This window comes from Mirounga leonina, unplaced genomic scaffold, assembly GCF_011800145.1.
Source record: "Mirounga leonina isolate KUSES-001 unplaced genomic scaffold, KU_Mleo_1.0 Mir_201, whole genome shotgun sequence".
In the NCBI taxonomy this organism is placed as follows: Eukaryota; Metazoa; Chordata; class Mammalia; order Carnivora; family Phocidae; genus Mirounga; species Mirounga leonina.
This window is the reverse complement of record NW_023270504.1, coordinates 5,501,381-5,519,311: the sequence shown is the minus strand read 5'-3', so window position 1 is coordinate 5,519,311 and position 17,931 is coordinate 5,501,381. Positions and strand designations below refer to the sequence as shown.

The following is a 17,931-nucleotide window of genomic DNA, read 5'->3' as shown; positions in this document are numbered from 1 at the left end:
TTCAAGAAAACAACATCTCATAGCATATTATTTAAAAGTACATGTCCATTAAACTTACTGGTTCATAAACTAGACCATCTGCAGATGCAACCATTGTTTCTGCTAAATCCAATACATCTGCTCCAACATCTGCATTAAAAAAATAGAAGTTTACATTCTATTTTCAGAGCCAAACTATATATTACATAAACTAACCGAAATGACTAACAGAAAATTCCAATACATAAAATCACTTTCCTATACCAATTATTTGTTCAAACGTTAAAACAGTCGCATTATACAGTTTTGGTGGAAAGTATTCAAAAAATCAGTAATACTTTTTCTGGTTCTTGTTCAGTAAAAAAGGTGACTCAGAATCTCACGGTAAAAAGCATAAACTTCACTCAACTGCAGAGCTTTGCAAAAATTGTCAAGAACCTAATCACAAGTACTAAATTAAATGGCTGCCAAATAAAATATTAAATATAAAATTTTTAGAAATTAAAAGAAATTTTAAGAGAAAGCCACTGATGACTTTTTAAACAAATCAACAAATAGGAAAAGTTTATTTTGAAAAGGTGAAAATTTTAATGGTATTCAAACATCTAAAATAAGGCAAAAATATGATATATTCAGTAGTAACAAACTCATAGTATAAATATAAAGTGTCTTAAAACCACTACCATAAGGAAAAATAAATGAAAAGGGAAAGAGATTTAAAATTTTTCTGAGATGAAATCTCCCAGAAATTATCTGCTTAAACTATTTTATACTTTAAAAAATTTTATCTCAATTTAAGAGATATTTTCAGTAATTTAAAAGATATCTTTCATGCAAAAACATTCTCATCTTTGAGAGCAATACTGATTCAAACATTATCTATCTAGCATATTAACATTTTCCCACTTCTACCAGTATAATCAAGGGAAGCCAGAGAAGAAAATAAAAAAGGGTAACACATTATTTAGTTAAAAGACTTGGATCCATATTTTAATATGCAAGACTGCAAGTTAAGGGTGACAAACCAAAACAGTGAAACAGGGTATGTTGTAGAGCATGGGTGGGTGTAAAACTGGTAACTCCAAACAAGAAAGAAATAAATGATACATCTAAATTAGAACTCTGACTCATGAAAATTTCCTCCAGTTTTCTTTTAATTATACTAATGTGAAAGTTAAATCTCTTCTCCTCATGGAAAAGAAATTTAAAGAATATAAGCTGGGGAGCAAAACAACTTGCATTATTAAATAACATTACCATAGCATTTTAAGATACCATAAAGGAAAAAATAAAGTTAAAACACCACCAGTGGTCTTACTTTTTACTAACAATTCTTTAAACCATAAACAATACATGGACTCAACAAGTTAAAGGTGTACTTACATTGACACTTCATAGCAACAGTAATATCTATATTGATTCTCAATTTGCTAGGAGACAAAAAGGAAATGTTAGTACCTACCAAACAATCAAGAAAACATGAGAAATATAAATCAACTGATCTATGAAAACTTGGATTTCAAACAGAATAAAATGTTGATTAGAACTTGGATAGCATTTCTTACGGCCAAAACAAAGGCATTTTAAAAGTAAAAATTCTATATTTTGCAATTACTCTAAAAGCCTTTCTGATTTCACAAGTTTTCAACACAGTATCCTTTAATTTAATCATGGTAACTCAACAATAACTCCAAGCAACTCAGAAAAGTCTACCTCTGTTTACATAAACCCTATATAGAATATTCTTTGAAGAACGTAAAATTTTCAAAATCAAGGGTTAGGAATTACAAGTCTTTCTTTTCTATTTATCAAAAATATCGTATCAGGCATTATGCCTAATGCCCTACAATTACTACCTTTTTTATTCTTTTTTTTTTTTAAGATTTTATTTATTTGAGACCCAGAGAGAGAGAGAGCCACAAGCAGGGGGGAGAGGCGGAGGAAGAAGCAGACTCCCCACTGAGCAGGGAGCCCAGATGAGGGGCTCTATCTCAGGACCCTGAGATCATGACCCAAGCCAAAGGCAGACGCTTAACTGACTGAGCCACCCAGGCACCCTATCTTTTTTATTCCTTATCATGGACCTATATAAAGTAGATAGCTTTCCAATTTTGCAGATAAGCCAGTGGTGTTCGGAGCAGAGTAAATGCCTGGTTGAAGATCCCATAACCACTGAAGTGGCATATTGGAAACTAAGTCTGAGTGGCTCAGGGTAAATGCACCAAACTGCCAGGAAAAAAAACCCCTATGATGCTTAAAGTTTTGTGTAGCCTTTTAAAAAGGCTCAGCCAATGCTTTATTTTCAAAGGATCAATTCAAATCAAATTAATTTTCAAATACCATAATTAAGCACCATGAATAACAGAATGAGTACAACCAATATCAGTCCCATCTTGTGCTTCCAATCAAAACATTTTCCCTCTAATAATTTTTCTCTGGTTTCAATAGGAACTACAGATTTTTGGAGCTTCATATCATCTTAAAATTGTCTAGAGTTCAAACTGTACTCCAAATAACTGGGGTTTAGGCTTAGGAGATGCTGTAGGAACCAGAGAATGAGGCCAAGTGGCCAGGCTTCTGGGCATCCCCACTAGCTTATGAGGTAACCTATGTAATACTTCATTTGAAAAAAAGCAACAAGTGATTCATTGGTGCTAAAAACAACAAATTCTTTGAAAACTACTAGTATCCAGAATAATACTCATTACAGATGAAGAAACTGAGGCCCAAAAGAAGTCAGTTGTGTGATTTGCCCAAAGTTACATAGCAATTTACCAATATTGACTTACTTAATTCTCATTAACCCCATGAGGAAGATACTGTAACTATTACCCCCATTTTATGAAAAAGGAGACTGAAGTACATGCAAACATAGATTTAGTAACTTCCCTAAAGTCACATAGCTAGTAAACGGCAGAAATGGAATTGAAATTGGGAAGTAAAGTACACCCCCCCACACACCTAGTGCAATCTTAACATTATAAACCTGTAATCTCCAATCATTAAAAAATCCAAATACAAATAAATTAAGTATATATTTTCAAAGGGCTAAAAGTGATGTTATTTATAGTAAAACTGTATTTAGATAAAATTTATAAAAATCTAGTTATAAGCATATACAATGTAGCTTTAGACACTTTATTTTCCAGCACACACAAGTAAGATATTTCAAAATCTAAAGAGTAAACAGTTTCAAAACATTAAACAATTTCTACCATTTCAGCATCTAAAAATATATATATATTATGTTCTCCTAACCTTTTTATACAAGTGCATATTAATCAAGAAGATCTTTTAGAATTTAACCAATATTGAAATTATTCTAAAATGTTTCACCTAATGCATGCAATTAAGGAAAATTTTTCAGGACTACTTCTTCAGAACTAAAATAAACCAAGTATAAAAGGTTAGAAAAATTTTTTAAAAGGATATGCTAACTTTAAAACAATTTGAATCCAAAGATATTTCAAGAAGAAAAAAGAAGTTACCTAGAAAAATCCTTATCTACTTCATATTCATACTTCATCCATGTATCTTGATATACTGAAAATTCCATTATGGTTAATAAAGCCATTGTGGTAAATGCTATTAGAGAAACTGAGAAACGAAACAAAAAACCAGAATTATTTTTAAAAAGTAAACAGGAAACTATTTTAAGTGAGATTAAAATTAGCAAAGAAAGCCCTTATATGATTGCCATATGAATGGATACTATAAAAGGTTTTTCTTAAAATGTTCATTATAGATTTCTTTCTAAAACAGCTCAAAAATGAAGATTTAATGAGCACAAACATGAACACAAACATTTCTACTAGTGAGAAGCATTTTATCTCATCAATATTAAGGGTATCTCACTAAATAGATCTGCCAAATTTTACAAGACACAAAATTTTTCCTTTCTTATATACAGCACTGCCATAGATATGATAAATGATGAAAGTAAGCATAAGTCTTACACTACAAATTTGAAAGCAGTCTCCTCATAATTAAAAACACATCCATACCTGTAGCCAATCTATAAAAAAACTAGACTAATTCTTAGCTCCTGAGAAGCCATGACAATCTGTGTACCAGAAACTCAAATAACATCTCCAAATCTCTAATAAAATTCTCATCTACTTTGGAATCTCCTAAATATATCACCTCATTTATAAAAGCAAGAAAATATCTGACAAAAAGAAAAGAACTGTCTTATGCTGTGACAAAATATACTTAAAATGGATTGTGCAAGAAGAACTTGCATTTTTTCATTAAAAAAACAATCACAGATTAGAAATAGCAAGCAACTTAACTACACATTTTACCAAATGAAATGTCAATCTTATGTGAAATATTTTATTAGCTCTTCATGGGAAAAGAAATAATAGTAAATACTGTCATAGTCACATATTTTTCTTATACATTTCATATTTGTTTTATTTAATGAACACTTCTTTTTGTACCAGGTACTGCATTAAGCATTTTTTAAATATTAATTTACTTAATTTTAGAGTAACCCTACCAGGTAAATATTGGTATTATCCCCATTTCATGGAAGAAGAAACTAAAGCATAGATGGATTAAGTAACTTTCTTAAGGTCAAGTAGTTAGGAAGAGGTAGAGGTGGGATTTAAATCCAGACGGTCTGGTTCCAGAGTCTAAGCTCTTAACTACTACCTCATGCTGCCTCTCTCCAGTAATATGAAACTAAGAATTTCTATTATAATATCTAAATTGATTTATTCTTAATCAAAATAGGACTGAAGCAGTTCAAGATCATTAAATAACTTCTTCCAAGTTCAATTCTATTTATATACAATTATACATAACTCAAGAGCACCAAAGCAGTAAAATTGGATTAATTTGTTCAGCAATGTTTTAATAAATGCTGCTAAATGCATAGACTGCACTGGGTTTAGATGCCAAAGAAAATATACATGACAATAAAATTAGGGCAAACAGTGTGACATAAAGACAGACCAGTCACAAAGTTATTGTGCAATTCATTGATGAGTTCTTCTTCATGACTACATTTCTGTATGTTGGTGACTGGCTCCCTAAGAAGCTGCACTTGAAGAAGTTTTAACTGGAACTGATACTCACCTGTACCCCCACTGGCTGACGTCTCTACATAGCTCTCAGGAACCTTTGGAAAGGCATCCAGCTCTTTCACCAAACTTAAGGTTTTTTTCCGATTCAGTCGCCTCATCTTCAGGAAAACCTTCTTCTTTCATATAGTCATGCTAAGGAATAAATAATGACTAACTGAATACTCTAAAAAAGATACAAAGGTTTCTTTTAATTTTAGATAACTGACAAATGTTCTTGGAACAACTTAACATTTTCATTCCTCCTTGAGAAAAAAGCTTAATGCTTGTAACGCACCTCTCCTTTCTCCATCCCACCCTGACAAAACATACTAATGAAAGGCAATTTACACACACAAACACATTAAACAGCAAAAAAGTGAAAAGCAATGCACATTCATAATATTTAAATATACAAATTAAAATAAGAAATAATTTTTCTTCTATTAAATTAGTAAATATTAAAATACATTCCCACTAATAGATGACAATGAAATAAAATAGATATGCTAATCTATTGCTAGCAAGAATATAAATATTCACCACTCTCCTTTTGACTAAGTAAATTCCCTTTTTAGGAAAGTATCCTGAGGTAATAATCTGGTTGTCACCAAAACTTTGATTATGAGGATAATTCTCATTATGAGAATAATTCTCATATTGTTATTTTTTTTTTAAAAGACTTTATTTATCTATTTGTCAGAGAACACAAGCAGGGGGAGCGGCAGGCAGAGGGAGAAGCAGGCTCCCCACCGAGCGGGGAGCTCAATGCGGGGCTCGATCCCAGGACCCCGGGATCATGACCCGAGCCAAAGGCAGACGCCCAACCAACTGAGCCACCCAGGCATCCCTCTCATATTGTTATTTTTAAATATCAAATAAAGAAAGAAATGCTGGGTAGCCAGTATACAAACTATGGTGAATTAAAAGCTCTGAATGTATGTAAACACTGAAAAATCTTATAAAAGAAAACATTTAATGACATAGGAAAATACTCATAATACATTAGGAAAACACTAGAAGGTTGTAGAAGTCCAGTTTTATGGGAAACGGGAGGAAAGATACGCAAGAAACTGATTCAAAGTCTATATGCAAAAATGTTAAAAGTAAATCATGGAAAGATTTTAATTGTCTTTTTAACAAAATTTTGGACTTTCTATTTTTGCAATAGAAGTATTATTTAAAAACTGCTTGCTTGGTATTCTTTTTTTGACCAGTATGCCAACTATATCTAAAATATGTTACAAAGCCATAAAAATAACTGAATTCTCAAATATTCATATAACTTTTATAAGACTGACTTAGATAAGTAATACTATAGGTGATACTATAAAGCATTACTAGACATCAAAGTTGTATTAATAAAATCAACATCTAATAGAATAAATCAAATGGTTGCAGGAGCCACTAAAAGAAAAAGAGTTTCTCTAGAAGAAAGCAGACTCATCTGAAATCCAATGGGTAGGATTAATATAGAAAGAATGGGCCACAGAAAGGGCATTTGTGAACAAAAAGGAGAGTCAGAGAAGTAAAAACTGGCAGTGATCATGAATACTGTCCAAGAGACCAGTCCCTAACCAGGGGCACTACTAATCAGTCCACAAGGGGGCTACTGCTCTTAAGTGAAACTGGAAGCATTAATATGTTGATTTCATTTGCTATTAAAAACATCCAACTAACTTCTCTTTCCTATTCCATATGCACAACGTGGCCTTCAGATTATAATTTTGCTTTTCATGTGTATGTTTTTCTTAACTAAAAAAGAGACATGTAAACATGACAGATGAGTTTCTGATCCCCATGACAATTAAAAAACTGGTATTCTCATTTGTAAATTAAGCTTCTGAGTGTTTGTAGGCATAAGCTGTGCTCCCTAAGTTTATTAAACTCAGAGTAATCAAATTTATTTTCTGTACCTGCTTAGTGGTAACTATACCAAGATTGATTCTTCTTCAGTCTTTCAATTTCTACTCATTCCTATTGGAGTTAAATATTAAATATGTTCAAACCTCTTATCTTTAGAACAAAACTCTACATTAAATCCAGTCCAACTGCAGCTATATATCTCTGGCTGCTTATCTATAAGCCAAACTTAAAAGAATGAATTGTCAGGGCACTTGGCTGGCTCAGTCAATTGAGCATGTGACTCTTGATCTCAGGGTGGTAAGCTCAAGCCCCATGCTGGGGGTAGAGTTTACTATTAAAAAATAATAATAAAAAAAAAAAACCTGTCCCTATTTGTATACTGTGACTACTTCCTCACTACATGCTCACCTCTTAACTAAATTTGATCTGAGCTTGGTCATTAACAACTTCTTTAGTACGAAATCTTATGGACATTTTCTAGTCCTTATCTAATTTTGACTCTGAAAAAATAGTTTATCACTTCTTTTTCTTCCTGAAACAGAATCTTACCTTGGCTTAAGTGATACTATATTCCTGATTTTCATTCTACCCCGAAGACCTTCTTTGGCTTACTGTACAGATTCCTCTTCCTTTCAGATTCTGCACTTGGTGCTCCTCCCAACCCCCACATTTTCCCCCAGTGACCTCCCAACCCTACAATTTCCATCTACATGCTGATTCTTCTCAAATCTTTATTCCCAGTACAAATCTCTCTGCAGACATGTATATATTTTTCTTTCTATGACATTTTCATTGTGTCATTCCAAAGACAATTCAGACTCAATTAATTGCTTTTTTAATTTTGTTTTCTCTCCACTATAATGTTAGAGCAGGAACCTGTCTCACTTGATCTGCAGACCTCCAACACCTGGGACAGGGGTATTTAATAAATACTAAGGGGAAAAAAGGAAGGAGGGGAGGGAGGGAAGGAGGGAGGAAGGAACATTCCCCAAAGACGGGAGAAAGGAAATTTCCCCAGAAATACCCATGACAGCACAGCTTTCCAATCAAAACAGTTATAAGTAAATATATAAAAATATAAGATCCACAAGGAGAGGAATTTTTGTTTTTTTCCACTCTAGTAGTCCTAGTACTTAGAAGAGTGGTTGGCACATAACAGGTATAGATAGCATTGTTGAGCAAATGAATTAAACTGAATTTTACTCCTAAACTTTATTTTTCTAAGCTTTATAAATTTCTTTTAAATTACATATAAAGATATGACAGCAGCTGGTTTTACAAACCTTCTAACAATTCATACAGCTTATTCAGCACTCCTCCCACTTGGCTACTTCCCAGACTCTATCTATGATCTTCCATTCTTATTTTCCACGATTACTTTTCTAGAATGGAGCACCTTGCCACTCTGCCATTCCTGTCCCACTCCTGTTAGATCAGGACTAACCTACATCCAAGAAACTCATTCCATCCTCAATACCTGCCACTCTACTCCATAGAGCCACTGTTCTGATATGAACAAATTATCCAATAACTTCTAGTTTTTCTAAAAGCATCCTTTTACCTGCTTTTTTTCATGGAACTTGACATTCTCCTGGTGGTAATTCCCTTTGAATCCTTACTTCATTTTTGAGACTCACAGGGTAAAGCAGCACATGTTTTATACATCATATTACAGTTTCTCAACCATCTCTTCCCTTCTACTTCTAATAATAATAAACACATATACTATACAGAATTATAGCTTTCATACTATGTGTTAGGTATTATTTGAAGCATTTTATATATTTATTCATTTAACCCCCTAAACGACTCTATGAAGTAGATGCTATTTTTATTCTCATTTATAGTTACGAAACTGAGGCACAGAACAGTCAAGTAATTTTTGCAGGGCCACACAGCAAGTGATAGAACATGGATTCGATCCCAAGCAGCTTGGCTCCAGAGTCCATGCCCCAAACCACAGGGTACACTGACACTTCAGTACATATGATCATCTTCTACTAACATCTGGATATATTTAAAGTTTCCTTAATGACTCTAGCACCTGGATCATTCAATATGCTTCTCTTCCTCCTCATTCCATCACAACCCTTTGCAAGTCATGACCCTATGACACTTATCCTATGGCATTCACTCACAATGATAACGCTTTTACCAGGTAAGTGTAACTGATTTTCTATGCCAGTGACTGCCATCTATGCAAAGCCACACACAAGCAAGACCACATTTTGGCTCCTCTTAACTTTTAAAACTGCTCCATCTTTAAAATCTAAAACACTAATTTTCCTCTGTGAGCAGAACCAATTATCCTTCAGGCTCTTTAATTTCCTAACTAGGACAAAAATTTGTTCTTCATTATCCCTGTGTTTCCAATCCCTTGGACTTCTTCCAGTTATCCAGTTCCACTGCTTCTCCATCTAGCTTGGTCAGCCATTTTAAAAAATGCATTTAGAAATACCCTAGATCGGGGCACCTGGGTGGCTCAACTGGTTAAGCATCCAACTCTTGGTTTCAGCTCAGGTCATGATCTCAGGGTCGTGAGATCGAGCCCTGCATTGGGCTCCGTGCTCAGGGAAGAGTCAGCTTGAGACTCTTTCCCTCTCCCTCTGCCCATCAACACCCCCCACCCTGCTTGTGCTCTCTTTCTCTCTCAAATAAATAAATTTTAAAAGAAGAAAAAAAAAGAAGTTCCCTAGATCACTGGTTTCCAGAAGTCATTTCCATTCTGTTATAAAATTTTCTTTTCTGAACCTTAATGAAAAACCCAAAGACAGGGCGCCTGGGTGGCTCAGTTGGTTAAGCGACTGCCTTCAGCTCAGGTCATGATCCCAGGGTCCTGGGATCGAGTCCCGCATCGGGCTCCCTGCTCTGTGGGGAGCCTGCTTCTCCCTCTCCCACTCCCCCTGCTTGTGTTCCCTCTCTCGCTGTGTCTCTCTCTGTCAAATAAATAAATAAAATCTTTAAAAAAAAAAAAAAAGAAAAGAAAAACCCAAAGACAATATAGGAAACTTTTAAAGCTAAATTTATTCAATTTAAAAATCTTGTATCTGAGATTATCTCCTTCCTTTTTTTTAATGTGTCAAAATGTCCTTTCTTTTATGAAGTGATAAAAGTAGATAACAGAGGTTTTTGTTTGTTTTGATTTTTGGATTAAAAACTGCAATTCTACATCAGTCCTCACATGCAACCCCTTCCCCTGTTTTGTTTTGTTTTTTTTTTCCTCTATTTTGTGTACTGGTCCACAAAATCTAAAAACTTAGGAGCCCCTGCATTTGATTCCTTTGCCCACTGGTTGGTGCTGCTCTTCATACTTTCCCAGTCTCCAGTAACATACCTGTTTTCTTCAATTTCTCCACTAAACTGTCATGTATATTAAGAAGCAAAACAAACAAAAAAAGTCTAGGAAGTCACTGATAACAGTTGAGACTAAGACAATGCTTTGAAAAACTGCCTAAGAAATAAGAAACCACCTTTCATGCTGGAACACAGACACATACTATCATCACTCAATCTAAGTCATTTCATACAGCCCATATTTCATCACTGCATCCATTTGAATACAATGAGACTATCAGATGCTTTGCCAAAATTAAAACACAGAATTCATAACACCTTTTAGTCTGCTTAAGTTTAACTACTCCAAACAAAAATGGAGAAACAATTTTACTCCTGCTATCCAAATTTTATGAGCTAACTTCTATTTTTAATATATATTTGGCAATATGAGAAATATTTAATTGGTTAATATATATGACCATGTTGACCATGAAGTATGTTCCCTAAAAGGATACAATGGAGTCCTAATCCTGGTGTTTGTGAATGGGCCTTATTTGGAAATATCTGGGTCTTTGAAGATGTAATTAGTTAAGATGAAGATCATACTGGATTAGAGAGGCCCAAAATCCAGTGACTTGTGTTCTTATAAGAAGGCCAGGTGAAGACACATAACCAGGAGAGAATGCCATGTGAAGACAGAGGCAGAGATTAGAGGGATGCACCTACAAACCAAGGAAGCCAAGGATTACCCAGATGCTACAAACGGAAAGGATGGATTCTTTCGTAGAGCTGTCAGAGGGAACATGGCCCTGCCAAGACCTTGATTTCAGTCAGCTAGGCTGAGTGAACTCTGAGAAAAGACATGTTGATGTTTTTAAGCCATCCAGTTTATGGTAATTTGTTACAGCAGCCCTATGAAACTCACACAAGCCATTAATAAGAATGAGAAAGGACACAGAACAGATATTATCCAGGCCATCAATGAACTTCAGAAACAAAAAGCAAAACAGTAACTTATCTGTAACTTTCAATTACTTGATTATATTGCATTAGAATACACTAAAATTTTATTATGAAAGATAACTTAGTTTCACTTGACAAATACTAGATAGCCCCCCAAAAGTACTTATTCTTCTCACTTTAAAACTTACTTTTTACAATAGAGTTCATGTTGTTTTTAAAATCATTTACCCCAACATAATTCAAATAAATCTAGTAAACTTCCAAGTGATTTTAAAAAAAGGTATATTTGGAAGCTGAGTAAGATGGTATAAATATGACTTTTGTGACCCCAAAAAACCTGGGTTAATATCTAGTCAGTCACTTACTAGCTATGTGACAAATTTGGAAAGATCCTCAACATCACAGAATCTGCTATTATATTTTACTTTAAAAGGAGGGAGGGAGGCATAATGGCTACCTCACAGTTTCTAACAAAGATAAAAATGAGTCATTTGGTAAATGTTTCTAATTTTCAAAAGAAATGCAAAGATTTGTAGAATATTTGAAATTTATGTTAAAGTCCTTGAGGAAAGAGGGATAGTATCTGAGATTAGGTTAATTATATGAATAGACTGAGGATGATATAAATTGATAGAAAAGCTAAGAGAAGAGGCTGTAGAGTGATGGCAACACAACAATTTGGAAGTGCCTAGCAGCAATGTGAAGCAAGGATAAATACAGTCTTCCTCAAATAACAGCTTGACTGTACTAACTACTCAATAAAAGTGTACAAAACTGAAGTGGAAAAGGTCAGGAACACATAAAATACACTAATAGAATGAATGTCTCCAAATGCAAGAATGGGCCAACAAGGCACCAAGAGCAGAACTGGCCTAGACTATAATAAGACTGTATGGAGTAGTGGAAAGGAGGAATTTGTACCTTAGTAATTGAGAGAACAGCGTAAGAAAGCAAGCCATTGGAAGATGGAGTTTAAAGACATATTAAGCATACAAAAGAAGAGTGTTTAATCACTTTTGGGATCAGAAAGAAATTACATTAAAAAGCATCTTCTTCAGTCTGTATTTTGACTAAGTACCAAGGCAACATCTTGTGAGTAACTACAGAAGTTAGGAAACAAAAATTTTTAAAGAACAAGAGCTAATATTAAATGAATGTTAACTGTATGGCACTGTTCTAAGGGCATGTGTTAACTCATTTAATCCTCACCAACAACCTTATGAATTAAATGTTGTTATTGCCATTTTGCAGATAAGGAAACTAAGACACAAAGAGGTTAATTTGCCCATCATGACATTAAAAGGCAGAATCAGAATAAGTACCGAACAACTGTTAAATAGAATTTGTTAGCTGGCAGACTGTCTAAATGTAACTTCCATTAAAAATAAGTTTCACGGGCGCCTGGGTGGCTCAGTTGGTTGAGCGACTGCCTTCGGCTCAGGTCATGATCCTGGAGTCCGGGGATCGAGTCCCGCATCGGGCTCCCTGCTCGGCAGGGAGCCTGCTTCTCCCTCTGACCCTCCCCCCTCTCATGTGCTCTCTGTCTCTCTCATTCTCTCTGTCTCAAATAAATAAATAAAATCTTAAAAAAAAAAGTTATTAAAAAAAAATAAGTTTCACTATTTCTTCCAATTAAACCATTAATCCCTAAAGAAAATAAATTTATATATTTTTCTAATTTTTTTTTTTATGTTCCAGACTAGGCCTGATTTCCTTTGAGAGATCTTTCAAGCTTGATATATTTTTATGATCTGTACCCTCAAGCCATTTCAACTCAGTTGTGTACTAAAGTTTATTATCAAAAACAAAACAAAACAAAACTACTCTTCCCCTTCCCCCCCTCCCCGAAACCATGAAATTTATTTTTTCTCTAGGAGAACTGGAATAACTGCATCAATTTAAAGATATCTATAAACAAAACAAGCATACTCCCGAATTCTTCAGTGAAGAAGCCTGACTCATTTAACGGCTATATACCAGAGTTTAATGTATCAGGCTAGGCAATTACTTAAATAAAACTTCAAACAAATGAACAAATCCTGTTTTTAAATGTATCTCTAATTGCTTCTGAAAGCCAGTCTTGCAACATTTTAACAGATACTATGTAACTTTGCGTTAAGTCTTGAGGGCACTAAATCCTAAATATAAAAGTTAAACATGTTTTCTCAAACAATGGCCTATCAACCACATACACTACTTACACCCAAGGCTATTTCCTACCACGAATTGACAAGTTACCTTCCGAAGGTTTCTCAACCCTCGAGGGTTTAAGAAAAGTAGTGACACTCAGACCTCTCTCCTATAGCATCTCGCCAGCCGTGCCCCTTTCTCATTTCCCCAAGCGGCGTGCGAAACTCTTTCGAGGCGAGGCCAAGACCTCGGTCTTTCTTAAAGAGAGCAATCTGCTGCCAAGAATTTGGTATTTGCCTGTATGGGGGTGGGGAGCCAGACACCCGGGAGGATGGGGACACGATCCGGCTGGTCTTCACAACACGGGACCCTTCTCAGTGAGGACCAGAAGAGCCACCGGGGCACCGCACACCGCGAGGAGCAACGGGTCAGGGTCAGCGCTATCGGAGAAGCACTTAAACTCCTTCAAGTTGCAGGATAGGCAGAGACACCGGACCGGGGAGAGAGGAGCTCCCAGGGGCAGCGCTGCCCAGGGTCCTGCCAGCAACGCCCCCGGGGGAGGTGGAGCGGCTCCCCAGTCCGGCCCTCTCCCCAGAATGATGAAAACAGGGAGCCAACCCCATGACAGATTCTCAGCCTCCTTAACCACATTCACGCCCTGAACAGCCTTGGAACAATCAGGAGAACAACACCCAGCGGGGTCTATTTTACCTTGTGTTACGGTATCAGCCGACCGCCATATTTCACAGAAGCCCGGGTCGCCCGGGCTCCCGTTTACCCGAAAATATCGCGAGAACAACAGCGACAACCACCGCTGAAAACGTCAAATGGGAGACAATATAGAGTTCTCGCGATATTCCCTTTGCTTACGAAGTGCTTTGTCAGTCAAGAGGTGTGGTTAAGATGAAAGGGGTGTGGCTAAACAGAGCGTAGGTTGAAACATAGTTTAGGTGTAACCACGTGGCCAGTAAGCAATCAGCTTCTCCGGGAAGCAGTGGATTACCTTCCAACTGATAGTTACAGACCACAGAACGAATCTCAGCTCCTCACACTTTACTTAATTGCTAATGAGAGACTTGGGAGCAGGATTTATCATTTGCAACCCTAATGCGTATCACGTCTCCAATCTGCATCACGTTTTGTGCCTTCTGTTTTTGCCTCCTTATTTTCTCCCGTCAAGAACGTTTAAACTTCCTTTTCCAGACAGATAATGCTTTTAATTATTCAGTGTTTCTCTTGACTTCCAGATAGTGAGCTCCCTAAGAAAGCACATCTGTCTTTCTCACCTTTATATCGCCAATACCTCCTATGCACTCAAATATTTGTTAAGAAAATTAAGACTGGTACAGGAGACAATTCCACTTCCGTGCCTGGATTTCTGAGATAACACATGGAAGATAACTTCTTGGGAGAGTTTCTCTTTCCTGTAGTAAATTTTAGACAAATAAGAAATAAACTTCTATTATATTAGGCACTGAGATTTTGGTATTGTTACTGCAGCAAAACCTGTTATTGATACAGAAATCCATAGTCTGGATGGAAAATCCATCTGAATTTCTAGTTTTTTAAATTGTAAAGTTAGAATGTCAATTTGAGATCTTCCTTTTAATGTGTTTATGACTATAAATTTTCCCTTAGCACTGCTTTCGCTGCATCCCATTTTAAGTTTTGATATGTTGTGGTTTTGCTTCATTCATCTCTAAATATTTTTAAATTTCCCTTGTAATTTCTTCTTTGGCAAAATTGTCTTAATTATTTTTTATTTTTTATTTTGGGTATATGTGGTATGAAATAGGGAGTCCAATTTCATTTTTGTCCATATGAACAAATAATTTCCCAGTTCCATTTATTGAAAAGATTTTAAAATAAGCTTTTAGAAGTAAAATTTCCTTCTGTAAAAAAAAAAAGAAAATTAATACTTCATCTTTTCCTAACACTTTGTAGTATAAGAGGTAATAAAGGGGAATTTGGAAAGAAGGGATAAATGGAAACTGTTCGAGAGTAAGCCCAGCTGTAGTCAGATTTTCCAATCAAACATTAAGATTTTAATTTTGTGGTTTATTGACCAAAGAAGTCTTACAACAGCATACTAACTAATGTTTATACAACAAGCACTGCTTTTTTTTCCCCAGTAAGCATTGTTTTAAAGTTTTACTTGCCTTATCTTATTTAATCCTTACAAATGTATAAAGATATTGGTAAACCATTATTTATCAATAAATACAGGAATTGAGTCAAGTAGCAATTAAATGATTTACGCATAGTCAGAAAGCTGGGAGAGGCAGAGAAATCTTGACCACATTACTAAACTGCCCTTGGAAGGAGGAAGTCACACAACTTCATTTAGTGAAAAAACATTTATTGAAATACAAAATTTCACTAAACTGAAACTATCCCAGAAAATAAAAGCAGATAAAATGTTTCCACTGATGCAATTTCATTTCCAGACTTTTCATGTCAGTGTTAGCCCTCCTTCACATATTTAAGAAAAGGTGTATTGTAGTAGGTAAGAGTGGGGTTAGAATTTCCTGGGTTAAAATTCCAGTTCAACCATTTACTAGCATGTGACCTTGGACACATTATTTCATTCCACTTCCTCGCCTGCAAAATGGCATGATAATATCTCATATGATTGTTATAAGGACTAAGTGAGTTAATAAATATCTAAAGTGCTGCTTTACCTAGCCACAAAGGTACCAGCAGCCCTTTCTTCTTTGTGGGTCTAAGATTATATGGGCTCTTGCTTGGATGGAAGCTGGCTGTTGTTCACTTAGTTACACCTGATCGCTAGTCTCCAGACTAATCTACTTTCAGGAATAACTTTCCCATAAGAGTTGGATTTCCCAGTACTGCAAAACTGACTAATTTGATCCTGCTTATTTAAAAAACAACTCACCATTTTCCAAGCTACCAAATGAATACAAAATTAATTTCCCCTGAAGCTTGAATCTCAGCTTAACTTTAAAGAGGTGCGAATATTTAATCCTATGTTGTTGGTAACGGGTTTAAATCTGGAAAACAATTTGCTTCCAAAGGAAAAAAATCCATTCCATTATATGTTACCTGCAGAAGAGAACCAGGAGATAGGTTTTAAATTGGAATTTAAACTGGTGCTAAACAACCTGTATTTTGTAGATGCTCAAAGGTATTTTCATGCTGTTTTTTTTCTTTGTAGTTTGAGTAAACGTTTTAGCAAGTTAGCAGCAAAATTAAGATATATTTTTTTGCTATATATATATATATATATACATATATTGCTATATGAATGCCTCACAAACACCTCAAATTCAATATATTCCCAAGTGGATCTTATTATTTATCCCCAAATCTATTTCTTCTCTTCTGTGCCTAGGAAAGTCAAAGCCACCACTAACCTCAGATTCAGACTAGATTCCTCTGTGTCTCCTCCTCCTTCTCACTAGCTACTAATCCTCATGACCAGACAGTTCCTTTTATAAGACTCTTCTCAGTTTCATGCTATACATCAGGCCTTCATTTTTACTTGCTTCAGTTATAGGTCATTATCAATGTTAAACTGAAATTTTGTATTTACATTTTTAAACATTGTGCTTTACACTTTTTTTTTAAGAGAGAGAGTAAACACATAGCGGGGGAGGAGCGGCAGAGGGAGAGAATCCCAAGCAGCTTCCTTGCCCAGAGCAGAACCCTTCATAGGGCTCGATCTCACAATCCTGAAAATCATGACCTGAGCTGAAATCAAGAGTCCATCACTTAACCACTTAACCAACTGAGCCACCCAGGCATCCCATCCCATGCTTTACACTCTTAAATAGATTTTTCATCTGCCAAGTTGGGACTTAAAAATCTGAAATCACTTGGGGCGCCTGGGTGGCTCAGTTGGTTAAGCGACTGCCTTCAGCTCAGGTCATGATCCTGGAGTCCCTGGATCGAGTCCCGCATCGAGTCCCGCATCGGGCTCCCTGCTCGGCAGGGAGTCTGCTTCTCCCTCTGACACTCCCCCCTCTCATGTGCTCTCTCTCTCTCTCATTCTCTCTGTCTCAAATAAATAAATAAATAAAAATCTTAAAAAAAAATTAAAAAAAAAATCTGAAATCACTTTTCATGTGCCAAGTTTAGATTTTGTACATCAACTAATGGATAAATACTGTAAGTCTGTGTATAGTGGCACTATTTGCCATTAATAGCTCTGTTTCAGTAGAGTTACCACCAAGATCTATAAAGCATTGTGCAGTATTTCAGCATGACTAATAATGGATCAAAGGGACCACAGATCACTGTGACCTGGCCATTCATGGAACATTCACTGAGTACCTTCTATGTGACAAGTGGTGTGTTAAGTACAGAATATGACCTAATAACAAAGCAGACAGCCCGGCCATCATGGAATTTGTACTACATTGGGGTACACAAGTACCAAGTAATAAACCCCAAAACAAATATGCGACTGTGGCTTGTCATTTATCTTAATAGTTATTAACACATTATCATCTTAAGAGTTATTAGTAAACTATTTTAATAGTTATTAATATTTTATTATGTGTATTCAACATGTTTTATTATAGTCTCCCATAAATTTCAACATAACAATATCTAGCTGAAGTTTGTATTTTATGCAATATCATTCTCTACATTGATTACAACATTTGAATCTGGTGTTTTACTTTTCATT

At 35.5% G+C, this 17,931-nt stretch overlaps 1 protein-coding gene across 3 annotated transcripts in view; it reads right to left on the bottom strand.

Moving 5' to 3' along the window:
• Window positions 1–14,094, bottom strand: part of ERGIC2 (ERGIC and golgi 2) — a 39,328-nt gene extending 25,234 nt beyond the window's left edge. The window contains exons 1-6 of one of the 3 annotated variants that reach the window (XM_035027985.1): window positions 13,992–14,012; window positions 10,794–10,909; window positions 5,062–5,201; window positions 3,468–3,576; window positions 1,363–1,409; window positions 59–129 (exon numbers count right to left, since the gene is read on the bottom strand). In XM_035027985.1, the coding sequence (XP_034883876.1) occupies window positions 59–129; window positions 1,363–1,409; window positions 3,468–3,576; window positions 5,062–5,167 (333 nt within the window). In that variant the 5' untranslated portion in view covers window positions 5,168–5,201; window positions 10,794–10,909; window positions 13,992–14,012. Of the gene's footprint in view, window positions 1–58; window positions 130–1,362; window positions 1,410–3,467; window positions 3,577–5,061; window positions 5,233–10,793; window positions 10,910–13,991 lie in introns of all 3 variants that reach the window. The other 2 variants (XM_035027984.1, XM_035027986.1) reach the window with 2 other exon arrangements.
• Window positions 14,095–17,931: the final 3,837 nt, after the last annotated feature.